General features: G+C 40.0%; 1 protein-coding gene across 1 annotated transcript in view; it reads left to right on the plus strand.

Moving 5' to 3' along the window:
* The window catches only part of arid1ab (AT-rich interactive domain 1Ab), a 67,200-nt gene that overhangs the window by 13,381 nt on the left and 36,368 nt on the right, over positions 1 to 17,451 (plus strand). The window contains exon 2 of the mRNA XM_059349413.1: positions 12,801 to 13,010. Coding sequence (XP_059205396.1) covers positions 12,801 to 13,010 — 210 coding nt within the window. The remainder of the gene's footprint in view (positions 1 to 12,800; positions 13,011 to 17,451) is intronic.

The raw sequence follows: 17,451 nt of genomic DNA on the forward strand, positions 1-17,451 counted from the left end.
CAGTAGCCAGTGTATTTTTGGCATAGTAGTGAGTGACACACTTATCGTAATGGGTCGTCCAGGGTGCCAATGGTCAGCCTGAATAAGCATCCTTCTCGGCAGCGCGAGCTGAGCCTCAGCAACGTGATGTAACCGATCACTGTCTCGCCTCCGACGCTGACTGAGGAGTCGCTGCTGCCCCGCTAACACATCAAGTGGCTTATCTGTGAGCAGGAGTGGAGAGCAGAGACCGCTTTTTCTTCCCTGAGAGGTCCCGCTGAAGTGCTCGTGTAACCTGAGCGCCACTGCCATTATTGCACTGTACTCACATTGTGGCCTTAAATAAGCCACACTGCTGTTTATTATGGGATGTTAGTCGACCGTAACTGTAAACACTCTTACAAAGGTAATGCATTTAAGCAATGACCTGTTAAGTATTACGGTGTAACTGGAGATTCCATTTGAAAATGTTTAATAGGTTATAGTTGAAGAAATGATTTGTATAAGGCTTACAGTGAACTGTAAGTTTGATAATAGTCATTCATAAAGCTGGCTGTCATTTGAAATGTTGTACCTGAGTTTTGGTGGCAATACACAAACGATACATTTTCAATACATTATTTAACCATTTTAGGCCTAAAACGCTTGGAAAAAGTGCCTGCAAAACCTGTGGGCGATTTTAAAATAACCCCCTAAAACCTAAAGTGAAAAAAAATAAAATTACGTATTTTACAAAATGTTGATTTTAATTAGAACCCGACCATTATAGGATTTTTGAGACCAATGTGCTCCTGATTTTAAATGAATCGATAACTGACATGGTGGCTGATATCGTCATTTGTTGAGCTGAAATGAAAACAGACCAGTTTCTATGTGGATTGTGATTCATTTCGAAGATTCAATACCTAGCCCTTGTTTTTTTTTTTTTTTTTTACAAAAGGTTCCTCCCACCTAAAATGTCTGTTGATTTTAAGTTGAAAAACTGCTAAACCATGACCGTAAAAGACTGTAAAATGATAAATGGGTTTATTCAGTTTCAGTAACAATGAAACACCGTAAATGTATATATCAGTCGAAACAATATTTTTTACATTTGTTTTAAAAAAAAAATACATTCCTCTGTAAAATTCACTGGCACTGTTTGTAACAAAAATATACTGTAATATACTGTATATACAAGCCATCACTGAAATTTTTGCATTTATTTTTTGTAAAAATACTTTTTCTCACTGTTAAATGAACTAAACACCATATCTCTAACAAAATATACTGATATTTAATGATAATATCTTTAATATCTGCGGCATTAATAAAGTATTTTCGTGTCAATTATATGGCAGAACAGCATTTCCTTTTGATGGAAAAACTTTTTATTTTTTACAGTAAAATATGGAATAAAATGGCAATCTTAAACGTGAAATCAACAGCGCTAATATAATTTTACCGTAATATCACAAAAAGTTGCACCGTATTTATTATGATAAAGTTCTGGCAACCACAGCTGCCAGTTTTTCACCATTAAGAACAACAGTTTTTTTTTTTTTACAGTGTACATTTTGACCCTCTATCACCTTCTTAACCAGCAGTGTAGGAGATAAAACTGTATCCGCGGGTGGAGTACTATTCCCATGTTTAACCAAGAACATCTGGTTCGCCTCGTTCCATTTCCCACTACAACATGCACCGTACCCACCGACCCGCTCTCAAGCCTATCTGTGCCCCTCGCCTCGTCTCACTCCTGGGAATCAGCCACTGTCACCTGGAAATATAAGTTTGGCCTGACAGGTTGACAGGCGGCAGTCAGGGCGGATGTTCACTCTCTTGTAGCTCCAACCTGAACATCACACTGACAGGCCAGGCAGCAGCAGGCAGCCCTCTTTTTTTATATTTTATCAGGCAATAACTGGACGCTCTCAGCAAGCTGCTCTGATCTACCCGACGGGAGATATTTTTCCCAGAGCGCACTGGGCCTTTCAGTGCAGTGCTGGGAACCAGTTAACATCTTGCAGCTATGTTGTTATATGTCAATAAACATTAACTCTTATGTGCTAATCACCACTGTCAGATTGCTACTAATCAATTGAGTTTCTTCTCAAAGGAATGGATAATTTCATAAAAACGTTTTATGACGTTGAACTAATATACATGAACTGGTCTGAAATACAGTACATCATTTTATATTTCTCTTTTATTTTCATGTTGAATTAATTTGTTTCTGCAACCTGTTGATACTTTTATTTGCTTTTGCAATGTGATTGCTGAATTCTGATTAGGGCTGCAATTAAGATCATTTTCATTGTCGATTAATCTGGCGATTCTTTAAACGATTAATCGATTAGTTGTTTGGTCAATAAAATGTTGAAAAATATCTATCGGTGTTTCCCAAACCACAAGATGACGTCCTCAAATCTCTTATAGAGATATTCAGTTTATTGTCATAAAGGAACAAAGAAACCAGGAATATTCACATCGAAGAAGCTGAAATCAGAGAATTTTGACATAATGTACTTACAAACAATTCAAACCAATTATTCGATTATCAAAATAGTTGACGATTAAGCTAATAATTGATTAGTGTTCGATTAATCAAATTATTGTTGCAGCTGTAACTCTGATTTTGCTAAATAACTTCACCTTTGAATTCTTAATAGATCACGACTAATATGGGATTATTGATGACAATAGTAATTTTAACAGGGAAAAATTCACTGTAACTGATATGGTGGTCAATAAAATATATCTTTAGCTGGAATGAAAAGCTTTTTATTCAGATTGTGCATCAATTTGGCAACAAAATGAATCTGCAAGGGTACATGGAAGGCTGCTCTCTTTTTATTTATAAAAATAAATAACACCATTTCTAGATCACCCAATGCCTTATTTTCTGCATTATATATTGTTTAAAGACATTTTCATATCAGATAACTTTAATGTTAAAGGGGTAGTCTGGGGATTTAGCATTCTAGAAAGAGTGGTCAAAATCAAATCAATAGAGCTCTAGATATTCATTTAGGCAAAGTTTCTACATGGTGTGATCATTAACGTTCATTATTCACCTTGGAAACAGTAGTTTGGCAAAAGTCTTAACTTATGCTCCACTCATTAGCTTCCTGTGGAACCGTTTTTTTCAGACTACATTTCCATTAACTGAGGCAATGTTCTGTGTAGATGTTGGTGTCTGTGCTGGTTTATTTCTGCCTGTATGCTTGCACGAATGTCAGTGGAAAATGAAAGCTATCGAAAGAATTCTGTGCTATCAAACTGCTTTTGGACAGATCGAGGAATATCTCTTATATCTGTGACAACCAGCCTTCCACTGCTTGTCTTAGGATATAAGGTGGTGAGACGGCCTCAGCAACAGTGTTTTCCACATGTAAATCATGCCGTTTTTAACTCATCTTTTAGTTGTTTGTTGCCCTCAGATAGCCTTGTGTTTTCCCCTCATCTCTCAGATGTGAGAGCCCGTTTTGTCATCCAAGTGTGCGAGTTCCCTTCTTCCTCTCCTCCCTGAACATCTTTAGAATTCCTCGGAACAGCTGGGTGAACATCTGGGTGAGTAGGGTGCTGTTGCCTCTGCTCGGTGTGGATGATAGCACCAGCAGGCGCAGGCTGCCGCCCCCTCTACCCAACCCAGGTCCTCCTTGCTTTTATCCAGAGTCATGCAGCGGTCAGCTTAAAGTTGGGACTTCTCAGGTTGATGTAGTGGGAAGGCAGACTAATTGCTTAATTGAGAACACAGTGTTTTTGGTTGTTTTTCCCCCCAGCTTCTTGGCTTCGTGTTTACTCTGGCTGTCTTTGCCCAGCCATACCAGTTGGCTACTTACAGTTGAATACTTAAGCTTTGCTTAAAAGCGCAATTTATCCAGTAGTCTGGTTTGTTTTAATGCTTTGAGGCTGCAGTAAGAGTTCCTCAATGCTGTTGATGCCCGGACTCAGCTGTGGGATTGGCCTGTGTGTGATGTAGTTGTTATTTACGAAGAAGAGAAACAATATCACAATGTGCAACTTCTATGAAATTAATTGTCAGTGTTATAATATAGAGCCCAACTGATATATTGGTTGACTTAAATTATCAAAGTTATATCAGTATTGGTGTATATGTTTTCTGACATATACTGCAAATAACTGTTTGGGTGATTAAAAAATTGTTTTAGCTATTTATTTATTTAATTTTAATTTATTTATTTAAATTGTAAGCAATTGATACTAAACATACAGTACTGATGGTAATTTAGCTATTTATTTATTTATTTAAATTGTCAGAAGTTGATACTAAACATACAGAACTGATGTTAATTCAGCTATTTATTTTGTCATTTGTTTATTCTTTATTTAAATGCTGATGTTCTTTTAGCTATTCATTTGGTTTTTATTCATTTTATTTAAATATTGGTTGCAGCGATATCTGCCGTCTCTCAAATATAATTGAACTAGATGCCACTTCACCTGTGGCACTCAAAGCACCAGAAGAAAACCACTCAAGAGTACTCAACAGCAATGTCTCTTTATAAAAATCATGACCCGGTTACTCCAGATAATCCACAGAGCTTGTTGTGAGCAGTTTGATGTAGAAACTCTTTTCTTTCTATTATCGTTTCTACGTGAAGCAAAGTGGCATCTAGTTCTATTATATTGGAGACAACACTCAACTCACACCAAACAATTAAAGGAAAAGGAAAAATATGTATTTTTGATTTTGACACGAAGAGGCCCTTTATAATATTTATAATATTTCAACAGTATTGCTGATGTGATGATAAAAAAAAGTTTTCCAATGTTAAAAGTTGTCTCTGAACACTTAAATAAGGATCAACTGAATATATATTTAATACAGTAAGCTATGTTGTAGGGCTGGGCAATATATATATATATTTTTTATATATATATATACATATATATTTTATATATATTTTTAAATGTGATATGGAATTAGACCACATCGCATATATCGATATAGTTCAATTTTTTTTCTTTCTTTTATATATATAAATGCTGCCCTTACTAGGGTTTATCATATCTAGTTAGTTTGTAATATTCGTTATTCTTTTCTCATATCAATTTTTTTATTTAAATGTGCACTTTATGGAGCTTGGATTTAAAAAAAAAAAAAGGTACTCCTGTTGTTATACAGTATTTATGTTCACTTAAATAAACGTAAATATTTGACTTTGACTGAACATTTGCTCATGCTTTGAGATAAAAAATATTGGGATATATATCGTATATAGAAATTCTGCCTAAATATATCGGGATATGACTTTTGGTCCATATCACCCAGCCCTAAACTGAATGTTAAGATTTTTTTCTACACAAACTGAACTTACCTGAATAAAACACAGTCAAAAACTAGCCACATTTTGATGGAACCAGGAAATATCTGATCTAAGATCAATTTATGAAGAGTACAAGAGCAGTCGACCAAAATACATTTATATTTATAATCATATAATAATAAGTATTTTTTTCAATCATGTTACACAGTTCCAGCTCCTAAATTCTGATAGTTTAAGTAAGTATCATGAACTTAATATCGAGTGGTTTTTGGACAAACATTTTTTGTGGCTCACTCTAAAGTGTTCAAATCTCCTCTGACATGGAGGGGTAATACCCAGCTCCCAGTGCTTGTTATCTACCTCTGCATTCAGGATAAAGTTAGTCTACTTTTAAGCTTTGAGAAGTGTGTCAGCATGACTCCTCACACAGCTGGGGAAATGTCAGTGGAGAAAGTGGCTGAGGAACACTGTCGCTTGTCCTGAAGCGAAGTGCTCAGCCCTTCACTTGTGCTGAGTGGAAGCGCACAGTGCTTAAACAGCGAAAGACTGGTCAGACTGGGCAGCTCCCACTGTGAACGTGGACACCAAACCGACTTGCTCTTCGACACAAACCTCACCTCTAAAGTTGACATTGGTGGCAGCGGCTAGGATATCCTGTTTGACGTGTGATGTGTGTGACTCCACCACCATATGAGGGCAGCCGTAGCTGGCGTGTGTTCGCGCCGGTGTGTTGCATGTCGAAGGGCTTTAACGCAGAACAATGGTGTGTGTGCGCCGAGGCCATGTGGCCGTGTGGCGGATTAAATTAGCAGCAGTTGTTTATCGTCTGCACCCCCCGCCCCCTCCTCCACCTCCCTGGTCCATCTGCTGTGCTCGGCCCGTAGGCTCCAGCTCTGCTCTCAGGCACTGCTCCAGACCCCCCCACCCCCCCAACCTCATCCTCCAATCCCACCCTCCCCAACCCCTTACAAATCCCTATCCCCATGTCACACACACACAGTTTTGAATAGTTGCAATATCCACCAGCAGCCCAGTCATGACACAATATACTCAGTGCAACCTCTTCTGCCAAGAGTGCTCAGGCTTTCCTCTATGCAGATTAGCCATGTGCTAATTGTGGTTATTTATTTATTTTTTTTATGGAAGAGGGAAAAAAAAGGGAGGGGAAGAGTTTCCTCCAGAAATTGATTAGATGACTGAGCAGAAAAAAAGAGACAGTGTAGTGTTGTGAGTTGCCAGCGTGCACATTTGTTGCTGCATGTGAAAAAGTTTTTTCAGAAATGTGTAAGCTGTGTGCCGTATAAAACAACATGTTAACACTATTATTTCTTTACATAATTTTTTTGTTTTTGTTTTGTTTCCCTAAATTGATTGAAACTGAGAGTGCTTTTACTATTTCTCAGTTGTAAGTTGCTAATTTTTTTAGGCCAAAATAAGAAGGCCAAAAACGCAATATTGGTTATTGTAACATAAATTAACCTTCTATCTCATATTTATACTGTATTAGTATTATACTTATACATATATTGTAATATTATCATTCTTATATAATTATACTTATCATTATAGTAAAGAGCACACTTTATACTTTTATGTGTATAGCATACATCATACCCAAACAAAAAAAAGAAACCCTATGTGCAATATAATAAATGCCAAATATCAGCTATGTAAGTATATATATGAGGTGTATATAATGTATGAATATGTCTTATTTTTTATTCTGTTTCTGTATCTATGTGTCTATATCTTAAGGCTGCTGTGATAACTAATTTTCCCCACCGCGGGGTGAATAAAGTCCAACTCATCTCTTATATCTATATAAATACAGCTTTAACCTTTAAAAATAAGATCAGCTGAGACTGTTTCAGAAACAAATGAGTGGGTTGTTGTGAATGTTCTTTTCATGTCACAATACATATCACAACTAGAGACTTTTTAATCACTTACAGTTTATAATGATACAAAATAAATACTGTTTTTATTCTGGAAATATTTAGATTCTCATGTAGTATTGAATAATCTACAGACAATTAACACTGCGATGTTTGAATTTTTCCAATCTAAACTAAAGCCAATTTCCCAGTGGCTTTTGATTTATGTAGGATTAGTTGAAAGACAAAGAAAATAGCAGGACATGTTTTATTCCATAGAATTGACCTTTTAATGCTGGTTGAAATAGACATCATAGAATGTTTTTCTTTTTAGCATGCTAACATTAGCAGTAGTTCTCAGAATGCAACTACCATTAACCAAAAAGTAATTAAAAAAAATAGGCTGAATTGATTGTTTTAGGGCTCTGGGATATGTCATATATATCTTTAAAACAATAATGTCTATCGTGTAGATTTTTTTGTATGACTGAAAAAAAAACAGCAGCCAAACTGTTAAATTTGGTTTTGGACATTCACTGAATTTTGCCATATATCTGAGCTCTAGCTTGTTGTTTCATCAGACAGATTTGACTTTTTGCTACCTAGTCATTGGAAATCAAACTACACTTACTTTTGTCAACTGCAGAAAATTATAGACTTTAATGTACCATGGTGGGCTATGCTTGGAAATTTAACAGGTACACATTTACACTGTGGAGACATACATTATATACATATATATATATATATATATATATATACATTGCGGAGCTGATGCTGTAATGAGTTATTTTTCTGATATTCTGAAAGAAGTTCATTTGACAGCTACCAGAAGATATTTTTAAAACCTCAAGTGAACCAAGCCAGGTTTTTACCAGCATTTGGCAGCTGGCAGGTCACTAGTCAGACCTTGATTGAGGTTATTTGTGTTTCAAAGCACAAGGACTCAGACCTGCTCTCTACTCAGTAGCGTTACATGCCTTATCGTCTTTCCACTGTGTCTATCTCGCCCTCACCACTGACATTTTCCTCTGATACATCACAAACTAGAATGGCACTCAGACAGCACGGACCTCTGTCAAGGCCAATGGCACATTCACATGTTCCTCAAATGGTCACATTTCCCCAGTTGGGAAAATCGCTCACCCTACTTGGTGTGTTAGTGGAGGCCTCCATGTGAACTTTCACAGGTGGGAACTCATTTTTTAAGAAAGCAGCACAGATGTCATATCTTGCAATGTTATACAAAATGACAAATTATTTGTTATCTGCCCCAGGATTGGGATCCACTCCAAAATGTATTGCTTTTTCTCAGCCATGTCAAATATGCAAAAGAATACTACTATTTATCATAGTTTTATTGGTTATGATTGAGCTCAGACTAGTGGAACAACGTGGGAAAATGTATTCATATGCTCAAGGTCTTTACTCAATAGCACCAGTGTTTCAGCCTTGGAGTCACACTTCTAAAGAGCCACTCATTCTATAACTAATAGAAAAGAGGAACGGAGTCTTCTGTAGCAGTCCCTGACCTCTATACACAAGATGCAGTGGAGGTTGTTTAGTGTGGTTAAAGCACACACACTGTCAAACGCCTCAGCCAAAAGCTCTCTGGGATCTCGGAGGATGTGTAATGGTGTGTCAGATGTGAGCAACTTAAGCAATGGGAGGAAAATGCTGGTAAACAGATCAATGAAGGCCTGAGCAGGAGCCTTGCCATATATCCCAGCCCGCAGCACACAGATGTGTTAACATGATCGAATGAGGTCGAGGAGTAAAAAAACAAGACCTCTAGAGCAGGTTTGACATCCTGGATTCTGAAGATTTATACCCGGCTGCAGACCATATACTTTTGAAGTCATTGTGACATGTTATGAATGTGAATTCATGATGTTGAGAATGGTTAAGACAGCAGTCACCTATTTGTTGGGGATGGGGTGAGCATTTTAAGTAATTTCTATATTTGAGTATTTGCACACACAAAAAATAAGTATTGTCCAAAATTAGTTTTTGATGATGGCTGAAGTATCTGACATGGCTAAGGCAGAAAAAAAGATATATCTATATATTGCCTAGCCCTACAACATAGCTTACTGTATTAAAGAGTTTAACTTTGTTTAATCATGTTATGTCATTTCAGTTTAATGAAATAGCTGCAAGTAACGAAAGCTAACTTTGCCACGCTAACTTGCTAGCTTACCATTGAGCGAGTTGAGTACCCATACAGCTACTGTTGCTAATGTTATCTGGCAAATTGAATTGTAGATTAGCCCAGTATTTGATTCCTTGGTCCAAAGAAATCGCACTTAAATAACTTTTAGTGTGTTGTTGTCATGTTATGTTGGTGCTGAAAGCATTAGCTTGGTGGCTAGAATGATGTCCTTGATTTTGACAGTTATGCTGGATTTTTACAGGCAGCGTCGCTAGCTAGCTAGCACATAGTGGTTCAATTCATCACCCATGAGAAAAGCGATATGAGTGAAGTCTGCGGATGGTTATGTGACAGGTGTTCACCTCTCACCTAACCAAAGCTTGGTTTTTGCTATTTGTTTTTGGGGTATTTGTTAGAACATTTAGCTCCTTAAAGCCAATGTTAGCCAGCTAAGCTAACCGTTATTGATGCCCATCCTGCAAAAAAAGTTACAGGTTAATTCACTGTATGCAAAAAAAACCCAGTAGTTCATGCTGACTTCTGACATGAAAATACTCAATAGATCTTTAACATGTTGCTCTGCATGTCAGAGTATGGCAATTTATGCCTTATTTAAAAGTGTACACTGTTGGCACCATGTTGTATTTCCACTTGAAATCCACTACGCCTGACCGTTTCCACTCTTCACTGGTGTCTATGAAGCTGCATGTGGAAACCCAGCTTTAAAAAACAAAAACCCTAAATTCCAGCACTCTATGCATTGAATGATTACTGACTCCCAAAATGAGTACTCCAGTAATCCTGGGCATCCCTAGATGTGGACATATTGGTATTTTATTTATTTTATTGGCAAATTGTTGCTTTCTCTATATGAGCATAATTTAAAGCTGTAATTATCCTTTAAGGATCTGTTAACCCACATTAAAGAGTTTCCCACCTGATCACCTGTTCATCTATCTCCATCTGTGGAGTGGATGTTAAGTGAGAGACATGAGAGAGCGAGGCTAGTGGTTTGTTTTGGAGACGTCAGCACAGATTCTCCATGTGGCTCGGGGAGCTGGAAACCCTGATTGTAGTCAAGCTGTACTTTCCGCCTCTCTCTCCGCTGGGCTGAGGCCTAAGCTGTCAGACTCCTTAATGGAAAAGCAGGGAACACAGGGCCGGTGTAGAAATATTCTCCCCGCTGGCGAAATATCGACCGAAATTGGCGAGGAAAAAGGTTGATTGTTTTATGGCCTGGTCATCGCTGGGAGATTTTGTCCAAATGAGAAATAGATTTTACCTTTAGTGTTGCTGTTCTGTAGTTTGTTAGCATACTAGTCATTTTTCATGGGGATTGGGAGGACGTTAGCGGGTGATTCGGGCCTCGATGGCACACTTTACAGATGACACAGGAGGCTCTGTCTAACCGCTTAAGCAGCTCATTAGGAAAGAGCTATGGTGTGTTTCTATCCGGTGAAAAAAGAAGTTGCTGCAGCATTGTTTGTGGAAATGTGAAGACAGTTTTGTTGTTTGCCATAATTGGACAAATACACCTGTCTGAAATGGACTGAAAACCAGCAACAAGGTTGTGTCTGCTTCGCCAGTCATGTTTTGGCAGAGCGGTGTGTTGTGCGGACTCCCATCATGGCATGATGTCAGGTGGGGGGAGGGAGGTGTCCTTCCTTGCAGACTGGGGTTAAAAGTGCATTAGAGGTCACAGGAGAGTGCCTACCGGGGCCTGTTACCTCTTCCCCCCACGGTGCGGTTGGTAATGACCCTGGGGAGCGTAGTAACACCACGACCCCACCTCCCTTTCCTCCACACACACACAACATAATACACACATACTCTCCTGAACCTGGAGGAGCTCAGGAGTGTGGCCTGGGGGAGGCTAGAGGGAAAACCTGGAGTGGAATATGTTATCTTGGATAATACTGGTTGACCGCCCTGACAGCCTGTTGATCCCCTCCCTCCAACCCACCCCACCTCCCAACACCTCACACACACAGACACACACATATATTTTCACACACCACTCTCCTGCTGAGCCACCCCCCACCCGACCTCCTCTCTCTCATTGCAGCACTGTCATTCATAGAGTGCCAAAGCCTGCTGCTTTATTAAAGCCCAGGAAGAGCAAGGCCTGGCCCAGGTTCAAACAGCAGTGCAGCTGGGACCTGTTACATTTTCGGCAGACTGCCCTCTCCGTCTCGCTGGCTATAAATAGCCCTGGTGGTTGTCTCCCTTAACCAAGGAAAAGAGGGTTTTTTTGTGGGAGGAAAAAAAAAACGCACACACAGATTAATAACCGTGGGAAGCAATGAAAGCTTTGTGTCTGCTGCCCGAGGTCAGCAGGCCAGGAGGTGTTGCTACTTCAAAGCCCCCATTGTGGCTCATACTTTCAGACGCCGCTGCGGTGGGTTCGATGGGAACACACGGGCTGCCAGCGGTGTGATGAGTTGATGGCATCAGATTGCGCCAACGAATCTGACAGGCCCTGGCTTGGATTTTCTATTTTATTTTTCTAGATTTCTAGGGATGACCAGTGTTATAGTTCAGTGGAGTGTCTATTTTTTGTTCCACTGAAGGGGTGTTTTGTTTGGGGGGATTCCACCCAAGCTCATCTCTTATGTACACGCGCAGCATCAGACACTTTATGACCTTGGCTCCAGCTGTTGACAGGCTGAGTCTACCTCATTACGAACCCCCCCTTCCCTCGCTTCCTCCGCTCTCCGTTTCCCTCCCCGGCACTCCAGCCAGAAAGGCCGTCTGGCCCCAGTAACATCGCCTGCCCGGGCCATGTGGATCTCCCCAATCCAAGCCCGCCAAGGTCAGCCCCCCACCACCACCACCACGGCCTCCCAACCTGACGTGGCTCCAGCTGAGGGGTGGGCCAGCTCCAGCCACCGCAGACACTTCCACTTCCTTAAGCTTGTTTTCATAGAAACCCTCCCCGACGTCTCCGCCGTAACAGTATCCACCCACTGGCACAATGATCTCCTGGGCAGGGAAACGCTCCTGGCGGATATAGTGGGCTCATTCATTCATTCATGGCCAATTTTTTCCCTTTCTAGTAGGAAAGTAAATCCACTACTGTTTTTTCCCTCCCCCTTCTGCTTTTTTGTTCTATATTTGCTTGATTATACTGTGACTGGTTTATGAGATGATGCTTGCACGACACATTGCGATGGTAGGAGTCATTTGTGTTCGTTGCTGAGTAATGCTTTTTCACGAAAACCCACGAAAAAGGTTCCAAAATAACTCCGGCTTTGTCATGTTTTCCTGTCACATCACTGGATTCTAAGCGATCTCCTATCAGTTGCATCATTGTAGAGCTTGTTATAGCTTGCTAGGGTGTGTGACTGCACAGTCTAATAAGGGCAATAGGCTCACCACAACCATCAACCCTAAAAATAATGACAGCCAATTACCTCTAAAGTCAAACCTTTTCCATGCAGCTTTAAAGCCACAATTGCCAGTCCATCCATCCATTGTTTTAGCTCATTGAAACACTGGGAACTCTCTTTGTGTGTCCTCCAGCCTCCAAGCCCAATGGACCAGGTAGGGAAGATGCGTGGCCAGCCGTATGGAGGACCCAATCCCTACTCTCAACAGCAGCAAGGGCCTCCCACAGGGCCAGGACCCCAGCAGGGAGGCTCTTACCCAGGGCAAGGTTATGGACCTCAGAGGTATCCTATGGGGATGAACCGAACGCCTGGCACTATGAGCGGCATGCAGTATGGACAGCAGGTCAGTAATCATCAATTTAGATGACCTTCCATGCATCCTCATTGGAATCGTGCGCAACCTCTCTTTAAAGTTAAATTTTTTACTTGAGATGATCCTATGAAGGCAGTTTTTTCACAGCCTGGCTGATTTGGACATTTGAGACGGATACAATTTTTAAAATGGAACAATGCTAAGGTACCAATACAGCAGCCGATATAGTGAATTTTTGAGGTGGACTAAAAATAGACCAAGGCTTTGGTGGATTGAGCACCGATTTGCACCAGAATTACTATGCAAATGTACTCAGAAGGCTGCTTTCTTAAGCAAATAACTTTATTCAAGAATATAAAACAGTATAATACATTATCATTATGTATTAAAAAATATGATATTGGTGCATGTAAGAATACATATGCTGATACCGATTGATATCAGTTGATATACCTGTGATAGGCCATTGATATATTGGTCTGGCTATATTCAGAAGTTCTAGGTTGAAAAAAAAAAAGTTCTAGGTTCACTTTTGACCAATTGTGAGAATTTGGTGGACCTGTTAAATAAGCAATTTTTCCCCATCTTGAAAATAAACAATATTTCACACAATACATGTATGGGGTACCCTGGTAGCTCAACTGGTAGTGTGTGCCCACATGTACAAACCAGAGATGGATTTTGACTCCGGCCTTCTTCTACATGTTCTTTCCTCTCTCTGTCCTTTCCAAAAAAGGCAAAAAAAAGGAGGCCTGTCGTGAGGATGAGAAATCAAAATTATAGGACTATCGCTGGGTTTGGGATGGCAGGCTATTGGGATTTTTCTACCCACTTGAGTAAAAAATATTGTCCAATATTGACAAGGTGCCACTGTTATTAGAAATTACTTTTGAACCACTATCACTACTTCTGGTACTGTTAGTTAAGCTGGAAAAAATGATGGCTCGCATCACCAAACCAAAGTCACATTTCTGTTGTTAGTAAACAGTCTATAACAGAAAAAAATTGAAAGCCTCGTGCCTCAGGAGAGGACATAAAACAGGACCATTTTGAGTGCATGTGTGTTACTTAGTCATAATGCTGGGCATGGTTACGTCAGGACCGCAAGTTAATAAGTTTTTATACATTCCTGTTAGTCCAAGTAAACACTCTCCTGCCTTAACTGTGACTTATTGTTACAGGAATTGTGGAAATGGTAGCATACAGTAGTAGAGTGACTTTATGTATCAACTTAGACGTCAATTGTGGGGAAGTTTTATCAGCTGTTTAGTACCAGCTTGTTTTCATAGTGAGTAGTCATGATTCAGTCCAGTCTGAAAAATTAGGGTTAATTCTTTAACCCTCTATCCCATTAAAGAGCATTGTATCTTTCATAATATATATCACAGTATAGCAGGTGTGCTCATAATTTAATAGATGACCAGTCTATATGGAATAACTTCATGGTAAATTATATTTTTGTATCCATAGTCTATGTTCGCAAAACGGCGACTCTGTGGTTCGCTCCCGTCCCACTGCCACGTGCAAGCATAAGAGTCGACCAAATGATTTGGCTGCTGGGTCCTTTAGCATTTTGGATTTAATCACTTAATCATTAGCTGCATGACAAAAGTGAATTCATGCAGTAATGTCTCATATTGAATTACATTCCAGTAATAATTCAACCGTTTCTATTTTTCAATCTCAATCAAATGGTGACACTAAAGCCCCTTTCAGACGCGATATTTGTGATGTTTTGCCTTCAGTCTGAATGTGCCAGTGGCGTGATGGGGGGACCAAGTGATCCCAGCTCTGTACCGCCTTCGGAGGTGGTAACAGAGGGTTACATTGGCGAGTCTGTTGAAGGCGGGGTCAATGTGAACCGGTGGAGTCACCAAAAAACGTTATTTGTGCGACCAACATCCGGGTAAGGAAATAGGAAGTGGAGCGTATCATCAGAAACGCCCCTCTCACTTCAGTCAAACAATAATTGAGTCATGTTGAGTCCTAAGGCAAGATGACGGCAGAGCCCATTGTGGCACTTGTGGAAACGCACTATGATCATGGATGATCCAAACAACAAAGTAAATGGAGAGTCCAACAGAACCAAAATGTGGCATATTTTCTACCTAAAACCAAGAATCAACTGAAGAAAAAAAAAAAGCTCTTGGGAGGAACAAACTCAAAGAGAGCAAGCCATCAATTTTTCACTGTCTGGTTTATTTTCATGCTCGAAAGCAAAAGTTGTGGAACATTCAGGTTGCACAGTGGGCAGCATTTTCTAACAGCGTCGTCCAATTGAAAACGGCAAACATCCAGTTTGCCGAAGCTACTTACTCATTGCTAGGAATAAGACCCTTGTTGAACCCTCTCAGCTAGGCAGCCCGTCTTAACAGACAAATGCATGCAGGGAATCCCGTAGAGTGAAGCCTTTTCTTCCACGTCCGCTGTCTGTGGTCCTGTGCCCATTGTGTGCTGTGATTATCTCATACTGGCCTGCCGGGTGTCTGACCGTGGACTCGATAAGTGCCCTGCAGAGAAGAAAACGGCTTCCCTCCCTTTGTCAGACACATACAGCCACTTCATGTTGTTTTAAATGTGTGGCAATTCTTTACTATCTCATATTCTCTTTGTATTCTTGAGCAGCTGAGAGCCTCCCAAAACAACACTTGACTTTTTTTTTTCTCTCCTTTTTTTTCTTCCTGTGTTTCCTCACAAGGTCAGCGCTTTCTCCTTCCATGCTCCTTCAGGGTAATGAAACAAAATCGCTGTATTGAAAGGCTTTCCGCGCAGAATTGGGTAGAATATGAAAAGCCTCATACTGAAGTTCAAGGAGATGAAGTCAAAACTCAATTTTTATTTTCACAGGTGTAATTTGAAGCGATACACGGCTGAATTCCAACACTTAGATGGTTTTTGTTATGCGCTTTGACTGATCAGTTTATAGCGAGGAACACACTCCTCTCTCTTTCAGACACACTGAACAGTTGTCTTTCCCTTTTAATCTGTGAGTAAGATGAAGAGATGCTCTGATTACTCCGCCGAGAATGAATGGTAAAAAAATATCAAAGAGGTGACTTTGGATATTGGGTTATTTTTGTATATTTTTTACAGCTTTAAAAAGGATCTTGTCAGTACACAGACTGTATTCAGGTAGTGATTGATATTCCACAGAGGGGCTCAGGATAGTAAACCTGTAGTACAATCTGAGTTCTAACAGAAAGCTGTTTATGTTCACAGGCAGTTCAGCTCTGCTGCGTTATATTTACTTTCATATCTGTTCTTGCCTTTTTTACCCTGAAAACCTTCTAACTCCTTTTATAGAGAATAGGGGTTGGGGGGCATTTTTTTATTTGAAGGGGGGCCACAGGTCAATAGTACATGCAACATAATAGTGGTGTACACAATCTGAAAGCTGGGAACGTGAAGACTAATTTAAGATGCAGCTAAGCACTGTGTCAAGTTCTTTGAGTTATGAATCTGTAATGAAAAATAATTAATCAATTAATTAAAATGGAGAAAGTGTATAAGGTTTTAGAACATTATGAACTCATTCCCATGCTCAGTTATGTTGCATAAGTTGTTGCAGAAATCTTTGTTACTCAGATTGGGTGCTAAATTTGAACATTTTTGACCACTGTAGTTAATGAAAATAGTGAAATATCCCTTCAACTACCACACTAAGACACCAAGACATTGAGGAAAATAACAGGAAAGGCCATGCTTTGATTTGGTATAAAAACCCATTGATGTTTTAAATTGTGTTTTTGGCTTTTAGGATGGTCAGCACTTCTTTTTTGCATTGGAAAGGTTTATGGTTGTAAAGTTTCATGAGGCTGTGATTGTCCTAGAGGTCACGAGCTCATTTTATACAGTGAGGTCAAGTTTGAAAAGATGGTCTTAAATGAAATGGCTACTGTGCAGACTAACATCGTCAGCTTCGTAGTCATACCCAGTTTATGCAATTCCAACACTGTTTAGAGATATTAGTATGCTGAAATATTCAAATACAATAGGTGAAAGTTTCAAGGATTAGCATGTCTGTAAAGGGGAGAATCTTGGGTACCCATAGGTAAATCTTTTTTTCAGGTTTTTCTCCCCAAGGAGTTTGGAGCATTATACCCCCCTTCACGTCAAGATATCGTGACATGGTGGGTACCACCAAGTTGGCAGGGCCCACTGGCACGTTGTGTAAAGGGTCAAAGCTGAGCTGTTGGCGGCTGTGGCTCAGTTGGTAGAGCGGGTTGCCCACTGATCGGAGGGTTGGTGGTTCAATCCCTGACCATGGCAGCCGACATGTCGAAGTATCCTTGAGCAAGATACTGAACCCCAAATGTCTCCCGATGCTGTGTTCATCGGTGTGAGAATGAATTCCCAATGGTGGCAGGTGGCCATTAGGGTAGCCTCTGCCACCAGTATGAATGTGTGTGTGAACGGGTGAATGAGCGCTGTCTGTAGTGTAAAGCGCTTTGAGTGGTTGCAAAGCAACTAG

This window comes from Centropristis striata, chromosome 14 (assembly GCF_030273125.1).
Source record: "Centropristis striata isolate RG_2023a ecotype Rhode Island chromosome 14, C.striata_1.0, whole genome shotgun sequence".
Classification (NCBI taxonomy): Eukaryota; Metazoa; Chordata; class Actinopteri; order Perciformes; family Serranidae; genus Centropristis; species Centropristis striata.